Genomic DNA, 23,549 nt, shown 5'->3' on the forward strand with positions numbered 1-23,549 from the left:
AACACAAAGCTAAATTTCCAAACTGCCTTTCAAAACCACAACCAAGAGAGCAAAGGGACAATGGAATCAACAGTTTCTACAGATTTGTTTCTGGTCTTTCATTGCCCTTTATATACTGACCTAGGGTGCTTCTACACTAGCAGTTTAGTGTGAAACTGCCATGTTTTGTTCATTCACTTTTTTATGGGGCACCCATGTCATGCCATCATTATCATTCTGTATTTTCATCATGGTTCATCAGTCTTCTTTTCAGAAGCCAGAAGTCTGATTCCCCCGCAGAAGAGCCCAAGAGAAGCATGATCTCCAAAGGTGTAGATGTCTTTAGTGCTACTCTTCCATCTTTTTAAAAGAACAGGATTTTGATGTGCACAGCAATGGATAGAAAAGAGAATCCCCCTCAGGGAGGAAGGGTGGGATATAAATTTAAATAGTAATAATAAATAAAAATGGGCTTTCTCCTTGGAACGAGGCTGGAATCAGCACTTTTAAAGATGGAACAACACACTGGGTGGAGTCCAAGGTATGGGAACCACAGTGAAAGGCATGATTAGAAGTAGCAATAGGGTTGTGCTTATGTTTCCCACCTGTTTTTCTGCCATAACAATGTGAGAACCTTGGCTGGAAGGAAAGGTGTCAAGTGTTCAGCGCTATTCTAAGCCAGTGTTAGAATCAACTAATAAATGTTTTTGCTTCTCAAGGTTTGAAGATTACAGGTGGTTCTCACTGAGAAAACTGTATTCCCCTAAGTTACACATTCCATTTGCAAGTCCAGTGCTCCAGCACTTTTTAAAAACGCAAGCAGATGTTCTAGAAATGTGTTCTATTAATATTTTATGCCCCTGATAGCCATATGAAGGTATTTTATCCTCCTTTGTACTTTAACTCTTCTATCACCTTTTCCATCATATTTACGCATGTTATGTTGTCTATCAATATTCACACCACTATAAATTTACTAGTCTCAAAGGTGACAAGTGCACTTTCGTTAAAAACTAATTTTTTAAAAATGAAGAGGGGGGGAAATCTGCTGCTGCTGCTGAAAAAGTCCATTTTTTAAAGAAGTCAAACCATTCATCAGTAAACCAGCAGGTGGGTAGATGTACTTTCATTATCCAAATGTAGCAGCTGCAAATGACTGACTGCCATTATTGTTTTGGTCTTGGGAACAATTCAGAGAATCATAGGATTAACCACAATGTCGGGGGGGGGGAGGATTTACTTCTTTTTAATATATCAATCTTCTCTATTGCATTCAATGCACTCTTGAAAGCTGGAGGAGTTTCAAAAGCAGTTCATGTAGAGGCACAATGAGAAAAGACCGGAAGTCCAGCTGGGTGCACCTAACTGTGGCCTTGCCTTCTTAAAATACTGGTTGGAAACATCATCTTCCTTTGAACTGTAACAGTTTTTATTTCCTAAGAAGTCAACGTTTCAGCTTTAGTAAGTGAACTAATTCTATTTGCAGCTGTAGACAATGAAGGTGGCTGCCTATTTTCTCTCTTAGTTAGAAATTGTCAGGGTAATATTAAACAAGACAGCTACCTTAATACCGTAAGGTTGCAGTGGTTAATAAACATTTGTGCGTCCCAAATTTCCTCCCAACCAGTGCATATGCCTTGCAAACTGTGCATGAATCATCTGCTTCCAAACAGATAGCCCCATCACAGCAGAGGCCACGTAAGGTGTCTGCTCCCATTCAGAGAAAAGCAATTATCATAACAGAACAGTGGAAAAACTAGTCCCCAACCTACCTGTAAACTTGTTCTGACTGTCACAATCAGCTTCAGCCAGGATGGAAATTTCCCTATCATTTTGCTGAGGAATGATACTATTGTATCCCCGTAGTCAGGCTTGTGAAATTCAGCTTCATTTAACCCATCAATCAATATGATGAAATCTTCATCGGGGATCTTTCGTTCTGAGAGTTTGGGAATAGGGAGGTGGGAGAAAGATATGGACAGAAAGGTTCACCTTGTGCTTTTAAAATGAAGCCGCAGTCGTGCGTTGCTATCAAGGTAAACTCATGCTTTTCACTACCTTTATGAAGGCTTTCCAAGGGCTCCAGAACTCCTCTCCGGAAAGAAGCTAAGGGATCCTGAACACAGGACCGCAAGCTGAGCATGCTCTGTAGATGGGGCTCCCGTAACAGCTGCTCTCTGTAGGCAGCGAACTGTGGGGAGCGGCAGAGCAAGGCTGCCACGTTGTGTACAAATTCTGGCACAAGGCAAGTGTAGGCATTATCAGCCTGGCAGTAGTGGTACGCAACAACCTGCAAAGGGGGAAACAAACATCAGTTTCTCAGCAGACAGACGTTAAAAAATAGCCACATTTGCTTGCTAGTTTCTCAGTCTAACAAGGAGGAGGATCCTGTGCTAAAAGTCTTTGACATGAGGGGCAGAGTGACTAGGTTCACACCTAGACCATATATTTAAAGTACTTTAATGGTCATGGCTTCCCCCATAGGATCTGAGGAACTGTACTTTATTAAGGGTACTTGTAGCTCGGGGGGGTGTGTCTCCTAACTCTTCCTTTACAAGGACTGCAGGAAACTGCTTCCCTCATCCTTGAGCAAGGTGCCCCTTTTTTTACAGGTATAAGCTGCAGGAGGGACTTCTCCCACATTCCACTAATGCTTGCAAAAGGAAACTTTCTTTCTCCCCTCCCCATCGCATGAGAGGTGCAGTTTGCAAGGGTGGTGGAATAAGTCTCTCTCGCACTTGAGACCTGTAAAAACCGGGAATGTTTGCACTGGCTATGGGAGTCTTTTCCCAGTAAGGAAGACGTGTGCACAGTCAAACTGAGCAGGCTTTAGTGCCCCCACTAAACCCTGCTTTGGCTGAAAACACCTGTTCACGCAGCCAAGGCAGAGTTGAACTCTGCCCCCCTGTCCATGAGCTGGCATCAGTTAGCTGATGTCAGTTAAGTGACAAGTGGGTATAGTAAATGCCCTTGCAGGCCAAATTGGAACACCTGGTGGACCAAGGTTTGCTTGGGGGCTGGAGGTTTGCCACCTTGGGTCTATCTGTTGGATCAGTGTTTCCCAAACTTGTGTCTCCAGCTGGTTTTGGACTACAACTCCCATCATCCCTAGCTAGCAGGGCCAATGGTTAGGGATGATGGGAACTGTAGTCCCAAAATAGCTGGATAGTCAAGTTTGGGAAACACTGGGTTACATAATGGTTTGATGCAGTTGTGTATTTTAAACTCTTTCCCCTCCCACAAAAACAAAACAGTGGTCATTTAACTTAGCAATACTTCCACACAGTGACTTCATTGTTCAGAACAAACCAGCCAACCACCAAAGAAAGGGAGCATTTGCAAGTATCTTCATAGTATCACATTGCAGGAAAGACTTCCCACTCAACACTGGTGAAGGAATAACCCCAAGAGGTGGAAGAGATCTTCTGACATTAGTGGAACCTCTGTGCAAGCAGAAGGAATATTTTTGGAATTTTAGCATGGCCATAGCGTAATAAAGGGACGCGGGTGGCGCTGTGGGTTAAACCACAGAGCCTAGGACTTGCCGATCAGAAGGTCGGCAGTTCGAATCCCCGCAATGGGGTGAGCTCCCATTGCTCGGTCCCTGCTCCTGCCCACCTAGCAGTTCGAAAGCACGTCAAAGTGCAAGTAGATAAATAGGTACCGCTCCAGAGGGAAGGTAAACAGCGTTTCTGTGCGCTGCTCTGGTTCACCAGAAGCGGCTTAGTCATGCTGGCCACATGCCCCGGAAGCTGTACACCGGCTCCCTCAGCCAATAAAGCGAGATGAGCGCCACAACTCCAGAGTCGGCCACGACTGGACCTAATGGTCAGGGGCCCCTTTACCTTTACCTTATAGTGTAATAAATAGTTGTTAAGTATCTGTAGCAGGACTTAAAGTACACTATTCCTTTCCCTTGGTTTGCTTCATCCATATGAAAGAAAAACAGAATGAAAAGTTTGGGTGGGGAAGTAATACCTGGGCAGCAAGCCTCCTCATAGCCTCCTCCTGACGTCTGCGCATTTCTGGGGTTCCAGGGCAGCTTCCACTTGTGATAGAAGAGTGAGCAGAAGGTGGTTGAGTGAGGGGGAGCTCTCTGTTTGCATCAACATCTGCAATGCAGAAAAGGCGGAAAGATGGACTTAGACTGGAAAGAGTGAGAAGCAAGCAAATCACATCTATGAACCCTAGAAGGACAGCTCGATTTCCCTTACACAAGCCAACATTTGTAAACAGCAGGTCATGGAAAAACAGGAGTCAAATAAAGGAATATAGGAGTGGGCAGCTGGACATTAAGGCAATGCAGCCAAAATGGCACCATATAAAACTAGAATAGCCTACAGTCCCCAGAATGAAATTACCACAGTACCTCTCCACCATCAATAAAAGCACTTTTCTATTAGGCTTTTTATGTCACCCTGAAGGCTCTTGATGCATAAGTACTACCAAACCTATTCAAAGCTTTGTACATTAAATAAACCCAAGCTGACATATGTTCCTGGCCACTAAAAATAGCTTTCCAAATCATCCTCTGGCTTGAACTCAGTATGATTTCCAGAGGAAGAAGTCTTAATTGTGGAGAAGTCACTAAGAACTCTTTGCATCTGTCCTCATTGTAAAGATTGGCACCCAAATGTTTCAGTATATAGGCAGATAGCTGCCAGCACTCTTATCTGAGCGGTAGTAAGTGGAAAGACAAGTCTAGATTCAATGGAAATAAAAGCTGAATTTATAGCAATTCCAAGCTCTTATAGTATATGACTGGAAAATGAATAGTTCAGAATCCCTATAATTTCTCACACCTACAAATGCAAGGAACTGTCCCAACCTGCTTGCGTACAGGATACAGGAGCACATCTCCATTAGATAATATGTACCTATATAGTGAGCTCCCGTTGTTTGGTCCCTGCTCCTGCCCACCTAGCAGTAAGAAAGGACGTCAAAGTGCAAGTAGATCAATAGGTACCACTCTGGCGGAAAGGTAAACAGCGTTTCCATGCGCTGCTCTGGTTCGCCAGAAGCGGCTTCGTCATGCTGGCCATATGACCCGGAAACTGTACGCCGGCTCCCTCGGCCAATAAAGCGAGAGTCGGTCATGACTGGACCTAATGGTCAGGGGTCCCTTTACCTTTACCTTAACCTATATAAGCACACAACAGATTTATCCAGTTAGTACATCTCTTCACTTACGTTTTGGGGATGCGTGGGGGCTGTCAGAAGCAATCTGCCTCATCCGTGTGCCATGGCAGCTCAGCGCAACCAGTCTGGAGATGATTGCTGTCTTGCCAAAGCCTATATTTCCAACGATCACCACACCTCTGTTCACACTGGCATCAGCACTCTGCAATTTTACATCTATCTCTTGGAACACCCAGTCCCGGCCAACAAATACAGATTCTGTGGTGATGCTGGGCACCTCAAAAAGCAGCGGTTTCAGAGAGATGTCAGGAGGTCTGTAAGGTGCAAAGCGTACTGCAAAGGGGGGGAAAAACATGTGTACAATTCAGTAACTAGGAAGCGCCGAGTGCCACCTTCTAGTCCTGAACAATGGTGTGCTTTTCAAGGGATCCATTTGAACTTAGGTATCACTCGCTACTATAGCACTGCTCTATTCAAATACAGAGAAGTTGGGAAATTTCAAAAAAGGCAGAAGGAAATGTAATTCGATGGGAAGGGTCGGGGGGGGGGGAAGGTCCCCAACGGCCTCATGCCACCTTCAGTTTTTGAACACCGACTATAAAAACAGGGGTGGGCAGATTTCCCTTCCTCTATTTTGTATATTCTGCTCTGTCTTTCAATAATTATGGCGCTTTTAACTGTTTTTAAGATTCTGTTACTATGGGAAGGACACTGCAGATACAAAGGCCCACCCACCACCCACCACCACACATACATTTGAAAAGGTTTCTCTCTCTGCCTCTTTTTAAAATATATAAAGTAATCTTTCTTAATATACAGTCTTTTTTTGCCATAGCTGGGGAATCCCCCAGTACATATAAGTTCTCATACTGTATGTGGATAGCACCATTTATACTGTCCTATTAGTGGCCAAAAAAGTGGTAAATATTTTTTATTCAAATCTTACTACTTTAAAGCGGGATTTCCCAAACTTGGGTCTTCAGCTGGTTTTTTGTTTGTTTTGTTTTTTTGGTGTTTATTTTTTGGACTACAACTCCCATCATCCCTAGCCAGCAAGTCAGGAATGATGGGAATTGTAGTCCAAAAACAAATGGCGACCCAAGTTTGGGAAACCCTGCTTTAAAGCAACTCCAATTATGTTTTGGATAGCTCGGGATAACTTACTGTAGCACAGCCAGAGATAGCCCAGACTGCTCTAGGCTCCTTCTCAGAATGTTGACACTTTCAGTAGGCATCTGTACTAGGGTGGTAGCTGCTAAAGACCCCGGGATATGTCACAGCTGCACACACATAATGCTTACCTCTTAGGTCCTGTTGTGTGCGAGCACCAGCCATACTCTGGCGAGGCATCCGCAGAGATGTTCGTAGGGGAGCATGCCTCTGTTCATCTAGATAAGCTAGATCTTCTAAATGGGCTGAGCTTGTGGCTGCCAATGAATAGAATGCTTGATGAGACACACGAATAATAATAATAAATTTTATTTATACCCTGCCCTCCCCAGCCAAGGCCGGGCTCAGGGCGGCTAACAAGCAATAATAAAAACAAATTGAATGAATACAACTTAAAAACAAAATTAAAATACAACATTAAAATACTGAAACCTCATTGCAGGAGGAGAAAGGAAAAAGAAAAAAGAAAGAGGGGGAGGGAATCAAATTGGCTCCAAGCCAAAGGCCAGGCGGAACAACTCTGTCTTACAGGCCCTGCGGAAAGAGATCAGATCCTGCAGGGCCCTGGTCTCATGAGGCAGAGCGTTCCACCAGGCGGGAGCCAGTGTTGAAAAGGCTCTGGCTCTGGTTGAAGCTAATCTAACTTCCTTAGGGCCTGGGACCACTAGGGTGTTGCTATTTATGGACCTTGAGGCTCTCCGTGGGGCATAACGGGAGAGGCAGTCCCGTAGGTACGAGGGATTTTGGGATTGGTATTAAGACATTATAGTAAATATACAGCACTCTTCATTCAATACATATTGAAGGGCGACGGGAAAAGGCACCATATTCAAAAGTGTAGTGTTTCGTCTTCAAAAGGAAGAATCAGAGGCATACCGAAAGTGCGCTGGAGATTCTTCTTCCTTAACCTGCGGTTTGAACTTTCATATATGCCAGGCCCACAAACGTGGGCATGCTTTGCCCAAAACTGTTGGGTGGGCCAACCTCCAGGGACTGGCAGGTTTAATTTGGCCTACAGGTTGGAGGGTGTCCACCCCTGGTGTATAGCATCTGAGCTGTGCTCATTGGATCAAAGCAAATAATTCATGCTCTTTAACACAGGACCAAAGAAAAGTCAACAAAAACTCTTCATCAGATATGTTGGTCATGCTTATTAGAATGTTAATATCTATTAATTTAGAAAAAGATAGAAATGTAAAGCAAAATGACCTAAAAGTAGCCACTTGTTTATTTCTTTGGCCCTAGATTGAGTAGTTCCAAGAGAATATATATCATGTCAGGTACTATATCTAGAGTTCATACAGAGTTGGACCTTCCTTTCCTGGGATTTGTTTATGAGTATATTGGAGCCTGAAACCTTGCGGTAAATAGATTCCCAGCTCTCTCACTGACCCTTTTGCAGTTTGATGAGGCAAACACTTCATTGCCATGAATACTTCCATCCGGCTATAAAATGCCTTCATGTCACCTAATGGTAGGTGTATGCAATGCCTGAAAATAGATGCATTTCAACCCTGATAACTAGGTGGAGGCAGCTCTTTGTTCATAAGGCTAAAATATATGTTACAGAGAAACCACAGGTCAAAAATACCTTCTCACCCATAAACTACAGCCTGGAGCAAGTAATTATTTCTCCACCTGGCCAACTTCAAAGGGCTGTTGTGAGAATAAAATGATATAGCAGCATACTGTAATGTACCTTTAGCCTGATTAGTTCTTTAGAAGGCTTACATAGAAAACAATGATGTTGTACACTGTAAATATTCTCAGCTGAAATTAAGGAATGCTGAATGGCTTCAGTCACTAACAATGCAAAATACTTAAAATCCAATGCACACAAAAATCACTCAGTCTATATTTTCCTTTTACTCAGCCCACAAAAGAGAACTGCAAGAGAGGTATTCAGATTGCGTGGAACAGGAAAAAGAAAACCAGCACAGAATGTATATGTAATTTTAAGTATAATATACAACCACACAAAGCAAAGGTGTCACTTGCATTTGCATTTTGTAAAATACTTTGAGTTTTTATTGAACGAATAAATACAATAAACAAATTGCTTAGATGCTTTTAAAATGTTGTTTTGAACAGTTCCACAGTAAAATAAAAATAAAAACGATGAAGTATTATTTCAGCAGAAAGGTGGAGAATATATGGAGAACAGTTATGGTCAAAGGAAAGAAAAATGACCTCTTTGTCCTAAGAAGCATGTCAAAGATTTCTATAGATATGAGGCTATTTTGGGCAATGAAGATGACTGATTTATACAGCATAATTGGTATGCATTTTGCTTTGCTGAGTTACAAGAGGCGATGTCCTTTTGCCAAAGGGATATAATCTATAATTAGACACAATGGAGACAACAAAGGAAGGAGAGGGAAGTGGAGGCAGGCAGAGGAAAACAGGAAAAGAATATGTGTTACTTCAGTTAAAGATACTTAGGCTTAGGTACAGTAAGGCACAAGAACTAGGAGAGTGGCCTTGATCACACAATGTAAAACTGGCAGCTGCTTCGCTCCTCTCTCTCCCTGCTGCTGTGGTACGAAGAGCTAAGCCAGGAGCTTATCATCACAAGCAAATCCGTGCTTGGGACTTGTCTCTCCCAAGCAAACCACAAATGGCAAGCCATGAACAAAGCTTGGTTACAGATCATGGCTTGTCTGGAGTGAGACAAATCACAAGCCCCGTTTCAGACATACCGCTAAGCCAAATCACTTAGCTCCTGATAGTGAAGGAGGCAGAGGAGCGAGGGATCAGCCAGGTGGCCAGAATTTTCTTGCTCAAGGTAAGCCGGTTTAACTCAGCATTACATGCAAACCAGGCTACTGTGTCAAAGGCTTCACAAAAAAGTAGATTTTGAGGGGGTCTTTGAAAGAAGTAAGGTGCTCTGGGAGGAGGATAGCAAGAGAGGAAAGGTGAGCTGGAACTGTTTAAGGGAGCAGGAGATCTTCAGACAGCTGAGGGTGGCAAAGACTGGAGAAATGAAAGTTATCAGGATCTAGATAGCAGTATAGCCTACAATATTAAACCTTTTACTGCCCGCCCCCCATTTATATTAGCCAATGCCTTGCAGTCTAGGGTCCATTGGAGTCTGGAGGGGTGCTGCTGAGATAAACACAGTGGTGCCCCGCAAGACGAATGCCTCGCAAGATGAAAAACTCGCTAGACGAAAGGGTTTTCCATTTTTTGAGTCGTTCCGCAAGACGAATTTCCCTATGGGCTTGCTTTGCAAGACGAAACGTCTTGCAAGTTCTTGCGAGTTTGTTTCCTTTTTCTGAAAACCGCTAAGCCGTTAATAGCCGCTAAGCCGCTAATAGCCGCTAAGCCGCTAATAGCCGTGCTTCGCAAGACGAAAAAACCGCAACACGAAGAGACTCGCGGAACGGATTAATTTTGTCTTGCGAGGCACCACTGCATTTTATTTCACTGATATCATGACTTTTCCCCACGAAATCATACCATATCCAAGCTTGCTCAACTTTAGCAAGACTTCTGGATCGTGTGTCTTCAGGTCATGCAGTCAGATTTAGTTTCCAGGTAACACTTAATCACAAGTTATTGCAAAAGAAAAGGGGAAGCAGCGCTTGTGATAAGACTTTCCAAGAGTGAAGGAAATATAGCTTAACTAGGATTAAGGGTACTTAATGATTCTATAAAGCCCTTGTGATATAAACTAGGGGTGGGCAAACTTCCCTCAGTTCAGGTTGGAAATGAGTCACCAGCTATTTTAAATTGACTTTTAATGTACTATATCAGATTGGTTCAAAATCCCACCTATCTTTTGTCCTAAGCCCTGAATATTAATTTCAGCTCTAAAACAAGTGCACCCTGCCCCAAAGGGGGATGTTTAAGATTTACAGACAAGGTGAGCAAGTCTAGTGATGCTCTCAAACTTCGAGGGGGGGAAAGCTACGCAGCCTTTAGGCTTGTTTAACCAAGTAAGTTCTAGGAAGCTTCCTAACTCAAGCAACCAATAGCATTTGCAAATCATTTTATTACAGGCTTTGCTAGCTTCCCCTAGCTCAGCGATTCCCAAACATTTCCTTCATGGACCACCTGAAAATTGCTGAGGGTCCTGGAAGACCATTTAGCTGTTTTTCCTGCCTGTTGTAGTAATTGTAGTGCACTAGATGCTGTATGATTGTTAATTGTCCTTTTTATCAACGCACTGTGGACCACTTGTATGAATTTTGTAGACCACTGGTGGTCCATGGACCACAGTTTGGGAACCCCTACACTAGCTTATGTTTTCACCTCTCCTTTATAATGAAACAAAAGACTTTTCTCCAGTGCCTCTGCGTCCAGCACTGAGACATCTGGGAAGAAATGTCCCCCACCCATGTGGAGAATTTCATTTCTCAGCCGCAGGCAAATTATGAAGAAAGCAATGTTTGATAGGCACCTCTCCCAAGCTTACAAGCTCAGCAAATCTGTGTCCCAAACCAGTATCTATTATTTTCTGCAATATCACTGATATAAACCGTTTGTGGTTCTCCGGGTACCACTTGAGGTCTGTTACTACAAGCACCAACCATTTTGTGTGTGGGTTCTGTTCCTAGCTCCCGTGTGCATCTGCTGAATGGACATAAGCATGCCCTACCCCCATTGCACCCCATTACACCACTACCACCCCGGTTCTACCCTCTTCTGGGTCCAAAAGGACCCACGTGTCAGCAATCATACATCAATTGGACTGTTGAGAATTCCATTCCTCCCGTGCTGCAGATGTGTGGGATTGTTACATGTCACATGTCTGTTTACATTCGAGCACTGATTATTGGAGTCTTGTGAGCAGGAAGGGAGATACACTGTTTCCGCTCTGTACAGTGGTGATCCCCACAAGACGAATGCCTCACAAGACGAAAAACTCGCTAGACGAAAGGGTTTTCCGTTTTTTGAGTCATTCCGCAAGACGAATTTCCCTATGGGCTTGCTTCGCAAGACGAAACGTCTTGCGAGTTTGTTTCCTTTTTCTTAAAGCCGCTAAGGCGTTAATAGCCGCTAAGCCGCTAATAGCCGCTAATAGCCGTGCTTCGCAAGACGAAAAAACCGCAAGACGAAGAGACTCGCGGAACGGATTAATTTCGTCTTGCGAGGCACCACTGTATAGCTATTGTTTTTGCAGTTCTCTCCCCAAGGAAGAAAAACAGAGAAAGAAGCCATGTTTTTCTTTGTTCTGTTACGTTTGATTTAATTTGCAATAAATTAGGCTTAGATGTTACTCCTCAAGGGTAAGCTTCTGTTTGGACTCTGCTAGTTGTGTGCTCATGTCCTTAGATATGGGTCACATCACCCTGATGGGACAGGAGTGATGAATCCTGGGCAATGCTTTGTTGGGGTGGAGGCACCGGCCTTGGCGTCTTCACCCAACATGGATGCGCCTAAAATGGTCGATGCCTGCATGTGAAATTCTTCTAGGGAGTTACTCGTCAATTTAGGATTGGCGACTACCCAATAGAAATGTTTGACTTGCAGCTAGTTGGAAGTAAGGCAGACCCAGATTGGATTAAAGTTGTTGCTAGCAGTAGGGGAAATGACAGAAGATTAGAGTTCGTAGTTTTGCAAACAGTGGCCTTGTACAGACTTATTTTGGCTCCCCTCCGCTCCCAATTTCACTACTTGGTTCACGCAGCATCACTCTTTAGCAGCTTTTCATTAATCTCTCATTAGCACATTTAGAAGTTTATGTGATTTAATTAAATATGAGGGTTAAATTAAACAAAGAGCAAGTGACATTGTGCAAGTACTTCTGAAACTATCAAGAGTGGAGATGTTGCTTTGTGTAATCCTTCAGCAAGTTTCTCATGGCCAAGAACACAACTGAGGTAGAGATAGGCAGGATCCATGGGACACAAAACTAGGAGACACTCGATAACTTGAAATGTAAAATTAGTGTGGGATGTTATTTCAGAAATAATATCTTAAACACCTGAAGCATTCACACAATTTTTACAAGGGTGATAAAAATGTAAGTAACGAGTTTCTGGCTCACCATTAATTACAATTTACCTTAGGACTTAATGAGAATTTCTTACCTGCTACAGAGTTTGGGCGAGGCATAAGGTAGAGTGGAATGGATTGTACTGACTGGGATAAAACAGTCTCTAAGTTCCTTTCAGGGATCTTGTTCAAACTGTATGTAGAGGCCGTCATGTTTTCATCCACTCGATATAAACAAGAGTCTATGCTGGATTTTTGAGACTGCCAAGGTTTCAAGTTTCCTCCAGATCCTAATTCTTTACTGCTTTCCCCTCCATACTTAGCACGATCCATATTTTCAGAATAGCTTGTCAGTGTTGCTGTAACAAACAAACAGAGAACATGAATAACAAAGGAGGCAGTTAATTCAAGTGTGACTCTACAGATGAAGGCAAGGATTGCCATGGTTCAACCATGTCTATTTCTTCAGCTGCCTTATAAGAGTATGAATGCAGCCATTGCACTTTCTGGCCTGCTACCCCACTGCTGATCTGTATACTATCCACTCCTGTCTGCTGTGGGGCAAGCCTAGATCTCTGGTGAGCGATGGGACAAACAGTGTTAAGGCTAGAGCAGAGAGGTGGTGCTGCAGAGCCTTCAGGTACAAATTTTAGGTGAGGTCTCTCAGTTAACAATCTGACAACCCTAATATAATTTTGCATTGCATTTAGATACCAAAAAGTGAACTGTAAATTCAAAGATTATGGAATCCAAATTGGTCCGCACAACAAAATGTTGCAGTTAAGCCACTCTCTCCCAGATATATGCCCTTCCAACCTGCAATATGGACAATTATTTGCACTTGCTCTGAATTTTGCAAAAAAACAACAACAACTAAATGAGAAAGACCAGGATCTTTGCTGATACCTTTCAGGTTTTATTTGTTTTGTTTTCTGCAAACCTTGAAGTTCAGTCTGCTGATACATCCCCCTTCCTCTTATGCATGAGTGTTTGTCTACTGTGGCTAGGCAAGCAAGTATATTTCCCCTTGACAATCAGAAACAGAATATAAGATGACATATGGCAACTATTCTGCCACATAAATGCAAGTTTTGGAATTACAGGGGAGATGAATATGCAAATATAGATTTGCAGTTTGAAAAATGTAACACCACAAATTGTATTTAAGGAAACATGAAGGTCACAAAGGCCAAACTGTTAGTTGCTGGAGTTCATCATTAAGCAGAAGTTTTGCTCTTACAACATAATATATACAGGAGCCCTGACTTTTCTTCTCAGCTGTTCTGTTCATCAATCTGTTCGTTGCTACAGTGAACTCAAGATGACGGCTACTTCCCACTTCTCTGTCATTCTCTCACATTACCTCCAACGGGGTTAATTTAGCTATCATTCAAACAGGACACAATCACTGGGTGGAACTCAACGCTGCACGAAGGCAATTTGTTCCGCCAGGGCAAGCATTTCAGCTTGCTAGATTAAATGATCCCCACTTTCCTGACTCCCCCAAACCAATTTTGAGGGGGTAAGCAGGGGAAGAGAGAGAATCCCCATTGTGCAAAGAGGAGCCTTTGCACAGGGATTCTGCTGACAGGACTCATTGGTTGATTCCCAGCCATTGGCTCTGGGCTTCTGTGTATGCAGGCATTATATCACCCAGCCCTGAAATATGAAATTTGGAGTCTGTTCTCTGCTGTTTATATTTCAATCTGAGGCAAAGGAGAATTCAACACTTCACAGCCCTCAAGCCATGTCCCTGCCACCCCCAATGCATATGATCCTCCAAGCCTCCTTCTTTTCCATCCACTTACTTGGCTGCTCCTGCTACTTTGGCTGAAGGCAGGAGTGAGGAAATAAGTGATAGACATTTCTCTCAACTCTCCATCTTCCCAGCACATTGTACTTCCCTGTGTGCTTGCATCCAGTACATTGCATAGCAGTGCAACAGGCACCAGAACTTGAGATTGGGGTGGAGGGTGAGGAGAGGCCTGAAATTGCCTCCTCTGCACTGGATCTAGCAGCCAGGCACATGGGCGGCATCATGCATTAGAAGGGAGTTTGGAAAAACATGGGGGAATGAGAGCAAGCAAGGAAGAAGTTTGTGGGGTGGAAGGGGAACAGTTGGAGGTGGGATTGGAGCCCACCGCACTGTCAAAGACATTGTGGAGTGTGCATGATGAGGTCCAGTTTGGCTCGCAGCTAGCCAAGGAATAAACAAACCAATTATCTAAGCCCAATCATGAGCTTGACCAGAGGAACGTCCTACACAAATCTGGTCAACTAGATTTTTCTAGATCCTCTTAGTGTATACATCACCATATGAAATTATCTTAGCAAGCTATAAACAAGGGCAGTCCAACTTTTCATACCAAGTGGGCCGCAAGAGTACTCTGACATGGAACCCACAGGCGGCACAATTTGACACTCCACGCCCCACCCTTTCCAAAGAGAGGCTCCGGCAGGGTCCTAGAACCCTCCCACCACTTCCCAAATCTGGGAACGCACTAACTATGCTTTGGAAGGAGGAAGGAGGACTCTAGGACCCTACCAGAGCTTTTCTTTAGAAAGGAAGTGTGAGGGCTGGGGGGCAGGCATCCAGTGCAGAAAGAATGTAGCTGGTCAAAGGAGCCGTGGACCCAAAATGGTTGAAAATCTCTGCCTTATGGGTTATGAGAGAGGCAGAGAGAAACTGCAATTGAAGTGAGATAATATGCAGACTCAACATGGACCGGCAAATCTAAGAACGATAAACTTAAGTTTGCAACAAATTTCCTTTGAGGCTTCTATTGCTTCCATTAGTAATCTTTGTTATGAGTTTGGCTGCCTTGATTAGCGCAAATGGACCTATTGTTAAACCAATGGGTAGCCAGGGACTTCCTCTCCCATGCCTTTGAAATAAGGCACCCATCAGAGTTTAGAGGAAGGACAGGATGCACACTAGAAGCAGATGGGGGAGAGATGCTGAGGTCAGACAGATCTGGACACAGATGGAGGTAGGCAGCCAGGCAGATGTGAGTTCATCTGCACTGGCTTCTGCTGGGGAGCTGCCTTGGGTCACCAGTTTTACTGCCTGTTTTTGAAATCTATTTCCTTTTACTATGCTTGTAAATAAAACAGATACTTCAGTGACAACTTAAGTATGTAGCGTACTTTCATTCAAAGGAAACTAAATCCCATAGTACAGTTCCCTGGATTTCTCATACTTGAGAAAGTACGGAGTGCTTAACCCTAGTGTCAGAAGTAGAGCAAGGTTTCTTTCAGGAGAAACTGTGTTGTGATGTGATTTAGCCAATATGTAGAAAATTGCCGCACCGCTTCTAGTAGAATCAGGGTATCCCACTAGGAGATGAAGATGACTTAAAGCAACCCTGAAGGCTGCACAGGAATAGGTGAAAGCCTTGCTTGCTCAGCAGCTAAAGGGATCAAAGCTGACCTAAAAGCCCAGCTGCACAGATCCCATCTGAGTCTGGTTAAGACATTCCACAAGATGTATGAGTATCTAATGAGCTTGGACTGGAGTACTACAGTCAGACGCTGGAAATAAGCAGGCTTTATCTACCTTCTGGCTTTCCAATGCAAACTAGAGCAAAAAGCTATATGAATAGCTGCTGACTAGTGAAAGTGCAACCTATTCTAATAGTGGCTTGAAGGAGATTTAGTTGTAGCCATTGGTGAGGGGGAAACCCTTAAACCTTTTCACCTTGTGTGAAAGCCTCGTGTAATGGCCTTGGTGGGATGGATCAAATCTCTTACAGTAGGATTAATTCACAAGCCGGTGGAAGCCAGGCAGTCTGAGAAGCATATCTGCCTCATATTGAGACCATGCTCAGTAAAATGGAGATGACAGAAAGAAACAGAAACTACTGGCAGTTAGCCTGAATGGCTCAACCTCTCAAGTCCAGCAAGAGATGGCCCCAGATGAAGACTTCAGGGCTTTTGATCAAAGGTTTAGATCAAACCACCGGACAGAGTGGGCCAGGAACCAGAGCAGGAATGACAAGAGGAAGAAAGAAAAAGGAGGACTCTCTGAGAGAAGTTGCAGCGGATTTGGAGAGACTTATGAGCCAGACCTACCAAGATGCCACTGAAGCAAAACAGATCCCTGAATGAGCATTTGATTAGAATTTTCACGTGATCCTCATGGAAATGAACCAAGCAGTGAATATTTCTGCAAGAACAGACTCCTCCGGTGCAGCCTCTGGTTAAAGAAATGTGGTTCATCAAAGGAATGGTGTTGGGTGAGCACAAATCTCTCTTTTTTCTCATTTGAAACAAATATACTACAAACTTGCTTGCTAGTTTAGAATTTACTTTGTGTTTTTGTTTTGTTTTTTAAAATAATTTTTATTGAGATTTTAAGATCACCCACCAACACCCACCAACACCAATAAAACATCAAATCTTATTACATATATCCTACTTTATGCTCCGTAGAGCTGTTGACTTCCGTCCTTCCCTTCCACCAGTTTTCCTATTCCATTCTATGATTCACAGTTTCTTTGATTAAATATTACAACATGACATAAGATTTACTTCAATCCTGCCAATGTTTTCAAATTTGTACAGTTCTCACTTATATAAATCAAAAATTTACTCCATTCTTTTTGGTACTTTGTCTCCTCCTGATTGCGAATTCTTCACACATGGCTCTTAATACAGCTTGCACTGAAAAGGGTAACTCTAATCTGTTTTCTAGACACACTTGTATCAACCCTTTTGCCTTTCATTATTCCAAACAAGAAATTCTAACAATTTATAATGGGGAAGTATATATTAGAATTATTTTGATAACTTTTCTACTGCAGAGAATAGAGTAAGGGTTGAGAGGTAAATGTCTTGCACAAAGAAATTGGCAGCTAAAACTTTTATTACTGAGGCAACAGAAAATGTTGAATATGGCAAGATAGTGCTCTATTGATACACATAAACCTGTCCTCTTTCCCATGTCAAAACTCCATCTTTTAAAAAGCTGGTTAAGTATTTTAAGGATTTGGGGAACAGAGGAGAGACAGGACAAGTTAAAGCAATTATAACTTCTACTTGAAAGAAGCACAAAGAGCTATGGCTCTCTTCCTCCAGCACTACAAAATACACACCTTCCACATTACTTCATAAACTGTGTTGTAGAAAGCTGTTGAGATCATTTCTGTCAGATAACCAAGAGGCAGACATTTGCCAGTCCCTGAGTTGATAAGATTGTGCTCCAGTGGAAGTCTCTCTGGTATCACATCAATAGCTTCACTAGCCGGTACTACTGAGAGGTAACACAGATTATATCTACTCTCTCAATTCTGATTTTCCTGAACACTTTGGGAATCAGGGTTACTGCCGATGGAAGCAAATTTCTGAGCCAAGGTGACAACAGCAGTTAGGTCCCCTTGGCACCTTGGCACAAGGACCTGGAGAAGCTTTGCACTTTGTTGCTAACAGGAGAAACAAAACTGTACTATGATAGGGATTCTGCAGTTGATCATGACTCTGTGAAATACATTTATTTTGAGAGACTGCTTCTCTTGATACAAGCTCTGCAAGTTAACTGGAGGGCTCATCTACTGAGCATCCCATGGATATACCGGTACTCTACCCCAAAGAAAGGTTAGAATGACAAAGAGTCTTGTTGTACCTTAAAGACTAATGAATTATTATGACATATGCTTTTAATTGACTAAAGTCCACTTCACCCAGTGAATGAAATACTATCCTCAGGGTGTGTGTGTGTGTGTGTAAGTGGTCCATAGTGAGATCAAATGGCAATGAAATGCAAAAAGTACACTCTACAACTATTAAATTGACGCTTAGCTGTATGCAAAATAAGCACAGTAACTATTCATAACAGCAGCACTTTGTATTAATACAATCACCCTCTCATTATTAAGTTAATCCTGTAGTAGGAAAGTATTGTTTCTTTTCATGCCTGAGCAAATAAGAATCAGTCTTAGTAAGCTTTAATTCAGCACTTTCATGCCAATTCTTCATGTCACTAACATTCTATTAAACATGATTCCAAGACACATAGCATTACTGGTGCCCATGAACATGACTCACCTATTATGCCGCTGTCTCTGCTCTCAAGAGTAGAAGTGGGGCTGGTGACAGCTCCATAACTGCAGTCTTTTGCTATAACATCCTTGGTGCTAGTTTGAGGGAGGGTGGAGCAGGGACTACTGGCAGGTGGTGAAGCAGTGCTACTGGTCAGCGTGGAACAAGGACTTATTCGTTGGGACACTGCTGAGGTCTGCAAAATTGAAAACGGGAACAATTCAGTCATTGCAATCTATTAGTATAGCATTCAGACACTGAACTCTGGCTCATACTTCAGCATCTATATAGTATAACAACAAATATACTGTATTTTTCGCTCTATAGGATGCACCAGACCATAAGACGCACCTAGTTTTTGGAGGAGGAAAACAAGGGAAAAAATATTCTGAATCCCAGAAGCCAGAACAGCAAGAGGGATCTGGCTTCTGGGATAGCCTCTTGCTGTTCTGGCTTCTGAGATAGCCGCGCGAAGCCTCTTCAGGGCAGTGGGATGAAGGCTTCCCCTGCCCTCAAGACGCTTTGCACGGTGAAGCCAGAAGCCATGACAGCAAGAGGGATCACTGCACAGAGATCCCTCTTGCTGTCCTGGCTTATGGGATAGTCGCGCGCAGCCTCTCCCAGGCAGCGGAAGGAAGGCTCCCCCAAGAGCCGTGCTCCCTTTAAAGAGCGTGCGGAGCGTGTGTGCGGCTCTTGGGGGCTTTTCCCAGAAGAGGGAGAAGGGCAGCCCTTCTCCCGCCTCAGGGAAAAGCCCCCAAGAGCCACACACACGCTCCACGCAGCTTTTTAAAGGGAGCGCTGAGCAGAGCCTCCCGCCTGCATTCACTCCATAAGAAGCACACACATTTCCCCTTACTTTTTAGGAGGGGAAAAGTGTGTCTTATAGAGCGAAAAATACGGGAGTTGGCTGTTGGAATGTCATCTGGGCTAAGACAATGGTTCTAAAGTAACCTCTCTTACACTTCCAGGCCATTCTAAGCCCTACCATTTTCTCTTGGTGCCGAATGCACTAAAATCACATTCTTTCGACAAAAACCTGCAAAATTAGTACAGGCTGCTGGTGTAATACTTGAAAGTACACCCAAAGTTGCACTGTATCTGGAACTGATAGCCTCCTCACATAATACCTATTTAAAATGCTGTATTTCGATTGTATCCCACATACCTGCTACTTTGAGAGCTAGCCACAGAAAAGACACACATAATTCTATTTTCCGCTTTCCCCCAGTAGTAAGCAACACATATTTTAACCAGCATAATGTCATTATTTGTGCTAGATACCAGTACCGGAATGGCAGCATTTTGCAGAACATTGGCAAAAATGGTTTTCTACACAAGCAAGACAGCTGTGAAAGCCGAGAAGACTATTTGAGTTTCCTTCTATTTTAGCATCCCTGGCACAATATATACAGGAAATCCAATAAAGACTTGCAGTCTGGCACTTTCCCCAATGACTCTGCTCAGGAAGCTCTCTTGGCATCTGATTTTGCTTTGTAAGTGCTTCTTCCATTCACGAAATATGACAATGATTTTGTACTCGGATAAAGAAGGACGTATCAAAACAGCTCCCCTTTTTCTCACAGGGAACATTTTTCACGCCAAATTTAATTTTTTTGAAAAAGAGCAACCAATAAAGTATTTCCTTTGCATAATAGAATAATCCAAAGCTGAAGGCGCATGAGGTTGGTATTGATCAAAAAGGGAAGATTTATTTTACTTTAACTGTCTGCAAAACCATGCACAGAGATGAGTGGCTTCAAGATGTCTAATTTGACAAACAATTTTGAAGCTGTTGAAGAAGAGAGTTTGTATGCTCAGCTTATAGCGTGCTGAAAAAGCCAGCTGCTTTAATTTTGCACATTTAAAAAAAGTTACTTTTAAAAGCCATCATAGGCCACCCACATTGCAGTCTGTGACAGTGTTCCTACCAAAAATGCACATGCCAACTCAGAACCAAAATTGGTACTGGTACTTGTTACTGCTCTCCAGTGCTCTGAGCCCTGATTAAGCATAAGGAACCTGAAACATTGGAGAAACAGATCAAATAGCATGTGTGCTGCTCCTCAGCCATTAGTGCACCAATGATCTTGTCTTGCTTAATGTATTTGTGAGACCATTCCCACAGGCTTCCAGATGTACATGTCGATTGCAAGCAAACAAACCCTGGGAATGTTAAACTCTTTTACTAGGAAAACTTTCAAAGCCTTTCCTGTCCAACGTTTGCCTTATAACAGCAGATTTTTTACCAAATGTGGTGGCAATATAAAGAGCACCAATATATACAGAAACAGTTAACAGAAATGTTAAAGAAATTTTCGGTAATAGCGTCGCTCCTAACCTACTAGAATGTGTGCTTAATTATCTGCAAATATAAAAGCGGAAAATACATAAGAAGCTGTATTATATTTTATAACAATGGCCAGATTAACCCTTGCCACAAAGTGGAAGACTTTCATATGACTGAAAAATAGAATAGCATTGAAAAACAGGGTAGTAACTATACAAAAATTATACAAACAATGAAACTGGGAACCAAATGAAACACAACTCAACAAATTTGGGAGTGCTGTTATTAATAATCAGGAATACTTTGGTATTTAATTTGTTTTCTTCATATATGTGTGTGTGTGTTTATGTTATATGGGGGGGGGGAGTAACGGACCCCTGGACGGTTAAGTCCAGTCAGAGATGACTACGGGGTTGCGGCGCTCATCTCGCTTTCAGGCCGAGGGAGCCAGAGTTTGTCCACAGGTCATGTGACTAACATGACTAAACCGCTTCTGGTGCAACGTCACCGTGACGGAAGCCAGAGCGCACAGAAACACAGTTTACCTTCCCGCCGCAGTGGTACCTATTTATCTACTTGCACTGGTGTGCTTTCAAACTGCTAGGTTAGCAGGAGCTAGGATGAAGCAACAGCAGCTCACCCCATTGCGGGGTTTCGAACTGCCAACCTTCCGATCAGCAAGCCCAAGAGGCTCAGTGGTTTAGACCACAGCGCCACCCACGTCCCTTATGTTATATGAATCTTAAATCAGATGTATTAATTTTTTAATGATATAAAAAAATTGTTTAAGCATTATGGATGTGAGAAATGTCTGCAATTGACTCTTGTAAAGTAGGGCGATGAAAATATAGCCAGAATTAATTTAGAAGGACAGTTGCTTGGGTATCTGTGAGGGAAGCGATAGAATTTGCTGCAGAAATTCTACTGTCGCTTGTCAAAATTCTCACTTCTTCGGAAAGCAAATACATAAGTGTGGCAAGAAGCAGAGCACCTTTCCCAATAAAGCAAAGAAAGACAAGCCTTTACACTAGATAGCAAAACACAAAATCTGTTAGCGACACAGAATGACTGGAGGCAAGAGAACCACTGCCAGCAGCCCAAGCACCCCACCTGAACCAACAGGGCTCTTATTTTTTTATTGATTGTAAGTGGCTTTTCAGGAGTTCTGGTTATGTAAGAAACTCCCAGCGGCAAAAGGGACAGTCTGCAAACTGTTGTGTCTCAGAGTGGTTTTCTTTACTTAATGGGATTTGAAAGTTAAGGTCTAATTAATAACTCGATTCTCAACCAAACACCAGATACTATGATTAGCAAGGCAACGGTTGGTAATCCAAACAATTTCCCCCACAATGATTCATTACGTTGAGCAATCAATCCCAGGACAGACAGATTCCAGAGGTAGGTTTGCTGCTATGTGTAGTGGCAGTAAGCTACAATGAGTGGAAAGAGACTCAAAGAGGGTTGAAGGAAAGGGGTAACAGTGCTATTAATATAACAGCCTCCTGCTAGCTGATTCAGAGCACCATCATACTTTGTAATCTTCTCCTACAGATTGCTCATTGCATGAGGAAGGAATCTCAACTGGAAAACTCTTTTTTGCCCCCTTCCACCAGGCCCAAACTGAAGCAGCTATCAGTCCCTTGTTCAAGGACATATAACCCATGTACATCATAGGGACCAAATTGCTAATATTTCTCAAAATGGCAAAACAAAGGAAATTTTAGTTCAGCAAAATATAACATGAATGTTATCTCATGTATCTGACATTAATTAGCCAGGTCCTTCTAGTGCTTCAGCCCATTTTAAGTGCTGTTTTTCATGTTTAAGTCTCACTGAGTTTTCTACCAGGCTATTTGAAGTTAGGGCCTTTGTGTTGTGTTGCTATATAATTCCAAGGCATCACACGGCATCTAGGCCAAAGTGATTACGTTCACTCACTGATTTGGGACAAGAGGAATTCTTAACAAAACCAACCCAATTTGCCCATGCCTCACTACAGCCTTATCACTGCCCTTAACGAAAGTACCACTCGCAGAAAACAGCTTTTACAGGTATTATTTTTCCTTTACATACACAGAAAGTATTCAAAGCCCATCAGAAACCTGCTCATGCAAAAACTAGCTCAGAGATATAAATCTATTACAGAATGCAACCATTCCTCCACAGATACCTTCCTGTCGTTGCCTTCCAGAAGCATATTTGCTTTTTATAAGAAGATGGAGTCTATTTTTTAATCCCTGAACACAAGGAACCACTTATAACGGAAGTCTCTGCTCTCTGCTTTGATGTATTAAATTAAGTGCCCATTAAAAATAATAAACTAACAAAAAAGGATGTTTGTACACATCCTTGCCTTCAACGCTACCCAGGCACACTGCTTCCCTGGCTGTCAGGCTGCCCCCACAAGAAACTGCCTGACAGCCAGAAAATAAGTGGCTTTGAAAGAGGGGATTGTGATAGTTGTCAACCCGTGTGATTCTCCTTTTTTAAAAAAAATAATTTTTTTATTAGATTTTTTCACAGTGATAACACAAACCACAAAGCAAAATGATACACAAAAACAGAAGAAGAAAAAAGAAAGGGGGGGGAGGGGGGAACAATAAACAGATAAACAATAACAACAAACTTAATTCTTCACAAATCCGACCTTTTAAACATCTTGGTTGACTTCCTCAAATCCCTCCCTTGTGAGTTTCCTTGTAATTAAAAGTAACAGCTTTCCGATATCATTATTAAACTAAAACAATTTCCAATTATAGTCCATCTTATTCACTTTTCTTAACATTCCAAATCCCATTTATTTAATTATAACTTAATTTACTCCTAGGCCTATTTCTTTCTTTCAAGTAATTTCTAATTTTTATATATAATATAATATAATATAATATAATAATATAATTATATCCGGGACGCGGGTGGCGCTGTGGGTAAAAGCCTCAGCGCCTAGGACTTGCCGATCGTCAGGTCGGCGGTTCGAATCCCCGCGGCGGGGTGCGCT

General features: G+C 42.6%; 1 protein-coding gene across 12 annotated transcripts in view; it reads right to left on the reverse strand.

Moving 5' to 3' along the window:
• Nucleotides 1-23,549, reverse strand: part of TANC2 (tetratricopeptide repeat, ankyrin repeat and coiled-coil containing 2) — a 206,680-nt gene that overhangs the window by 44,469 nt on the left and 138,662 nt on the right. For all 12 annotated transcript variants that reach the window (XM_077917511.1, XM_077917510.1, XM_077917513.1 and 9 more), the window contains 7 exons: nt 18,271-18,460; nt 12,324-12,587; nt 6,420-6,545; nt 5,170-5,451; nt 3,958-4,091; nt 2,038-2,269; nt 1,752-1,918 (listed from right to left, as the gene is read on the reverse strand). In XM_077917511.1, coding sequence (XP_077773637.1) covers nt 1,752-1,918; nt 2,038-2,269; nt 3,958-4,091; nt 5,170-5,451; nt 6,420-6,545; nt 12,324-12,587; nt 18,271-18,460 — 1,395 coding nt within the window. The remainder of the gene's footprint in view (nt 1-1,751; nt 1,919-2,037; nt 2,270-3,957; nt 4,092-5,169; nt 5,452-6,419; nt 6,546-12,323; nt 12,588-18,270; nt 18,461-23,549) is intronic.

Source organism: Podarcis muralis, chromosome 13 (genome assembly GCF_964188315.1).
Source record: "Podarcis muralis chromosome 13, rPodMur119.hap1.1, whole genome shotgun sequence".
Taxonomy (NCBI): Eukaryota; Metazoa; Chordata; class Lepidosauria; order Squamata; family Lacertidae; genus Podarcis; species Podarcis muralis.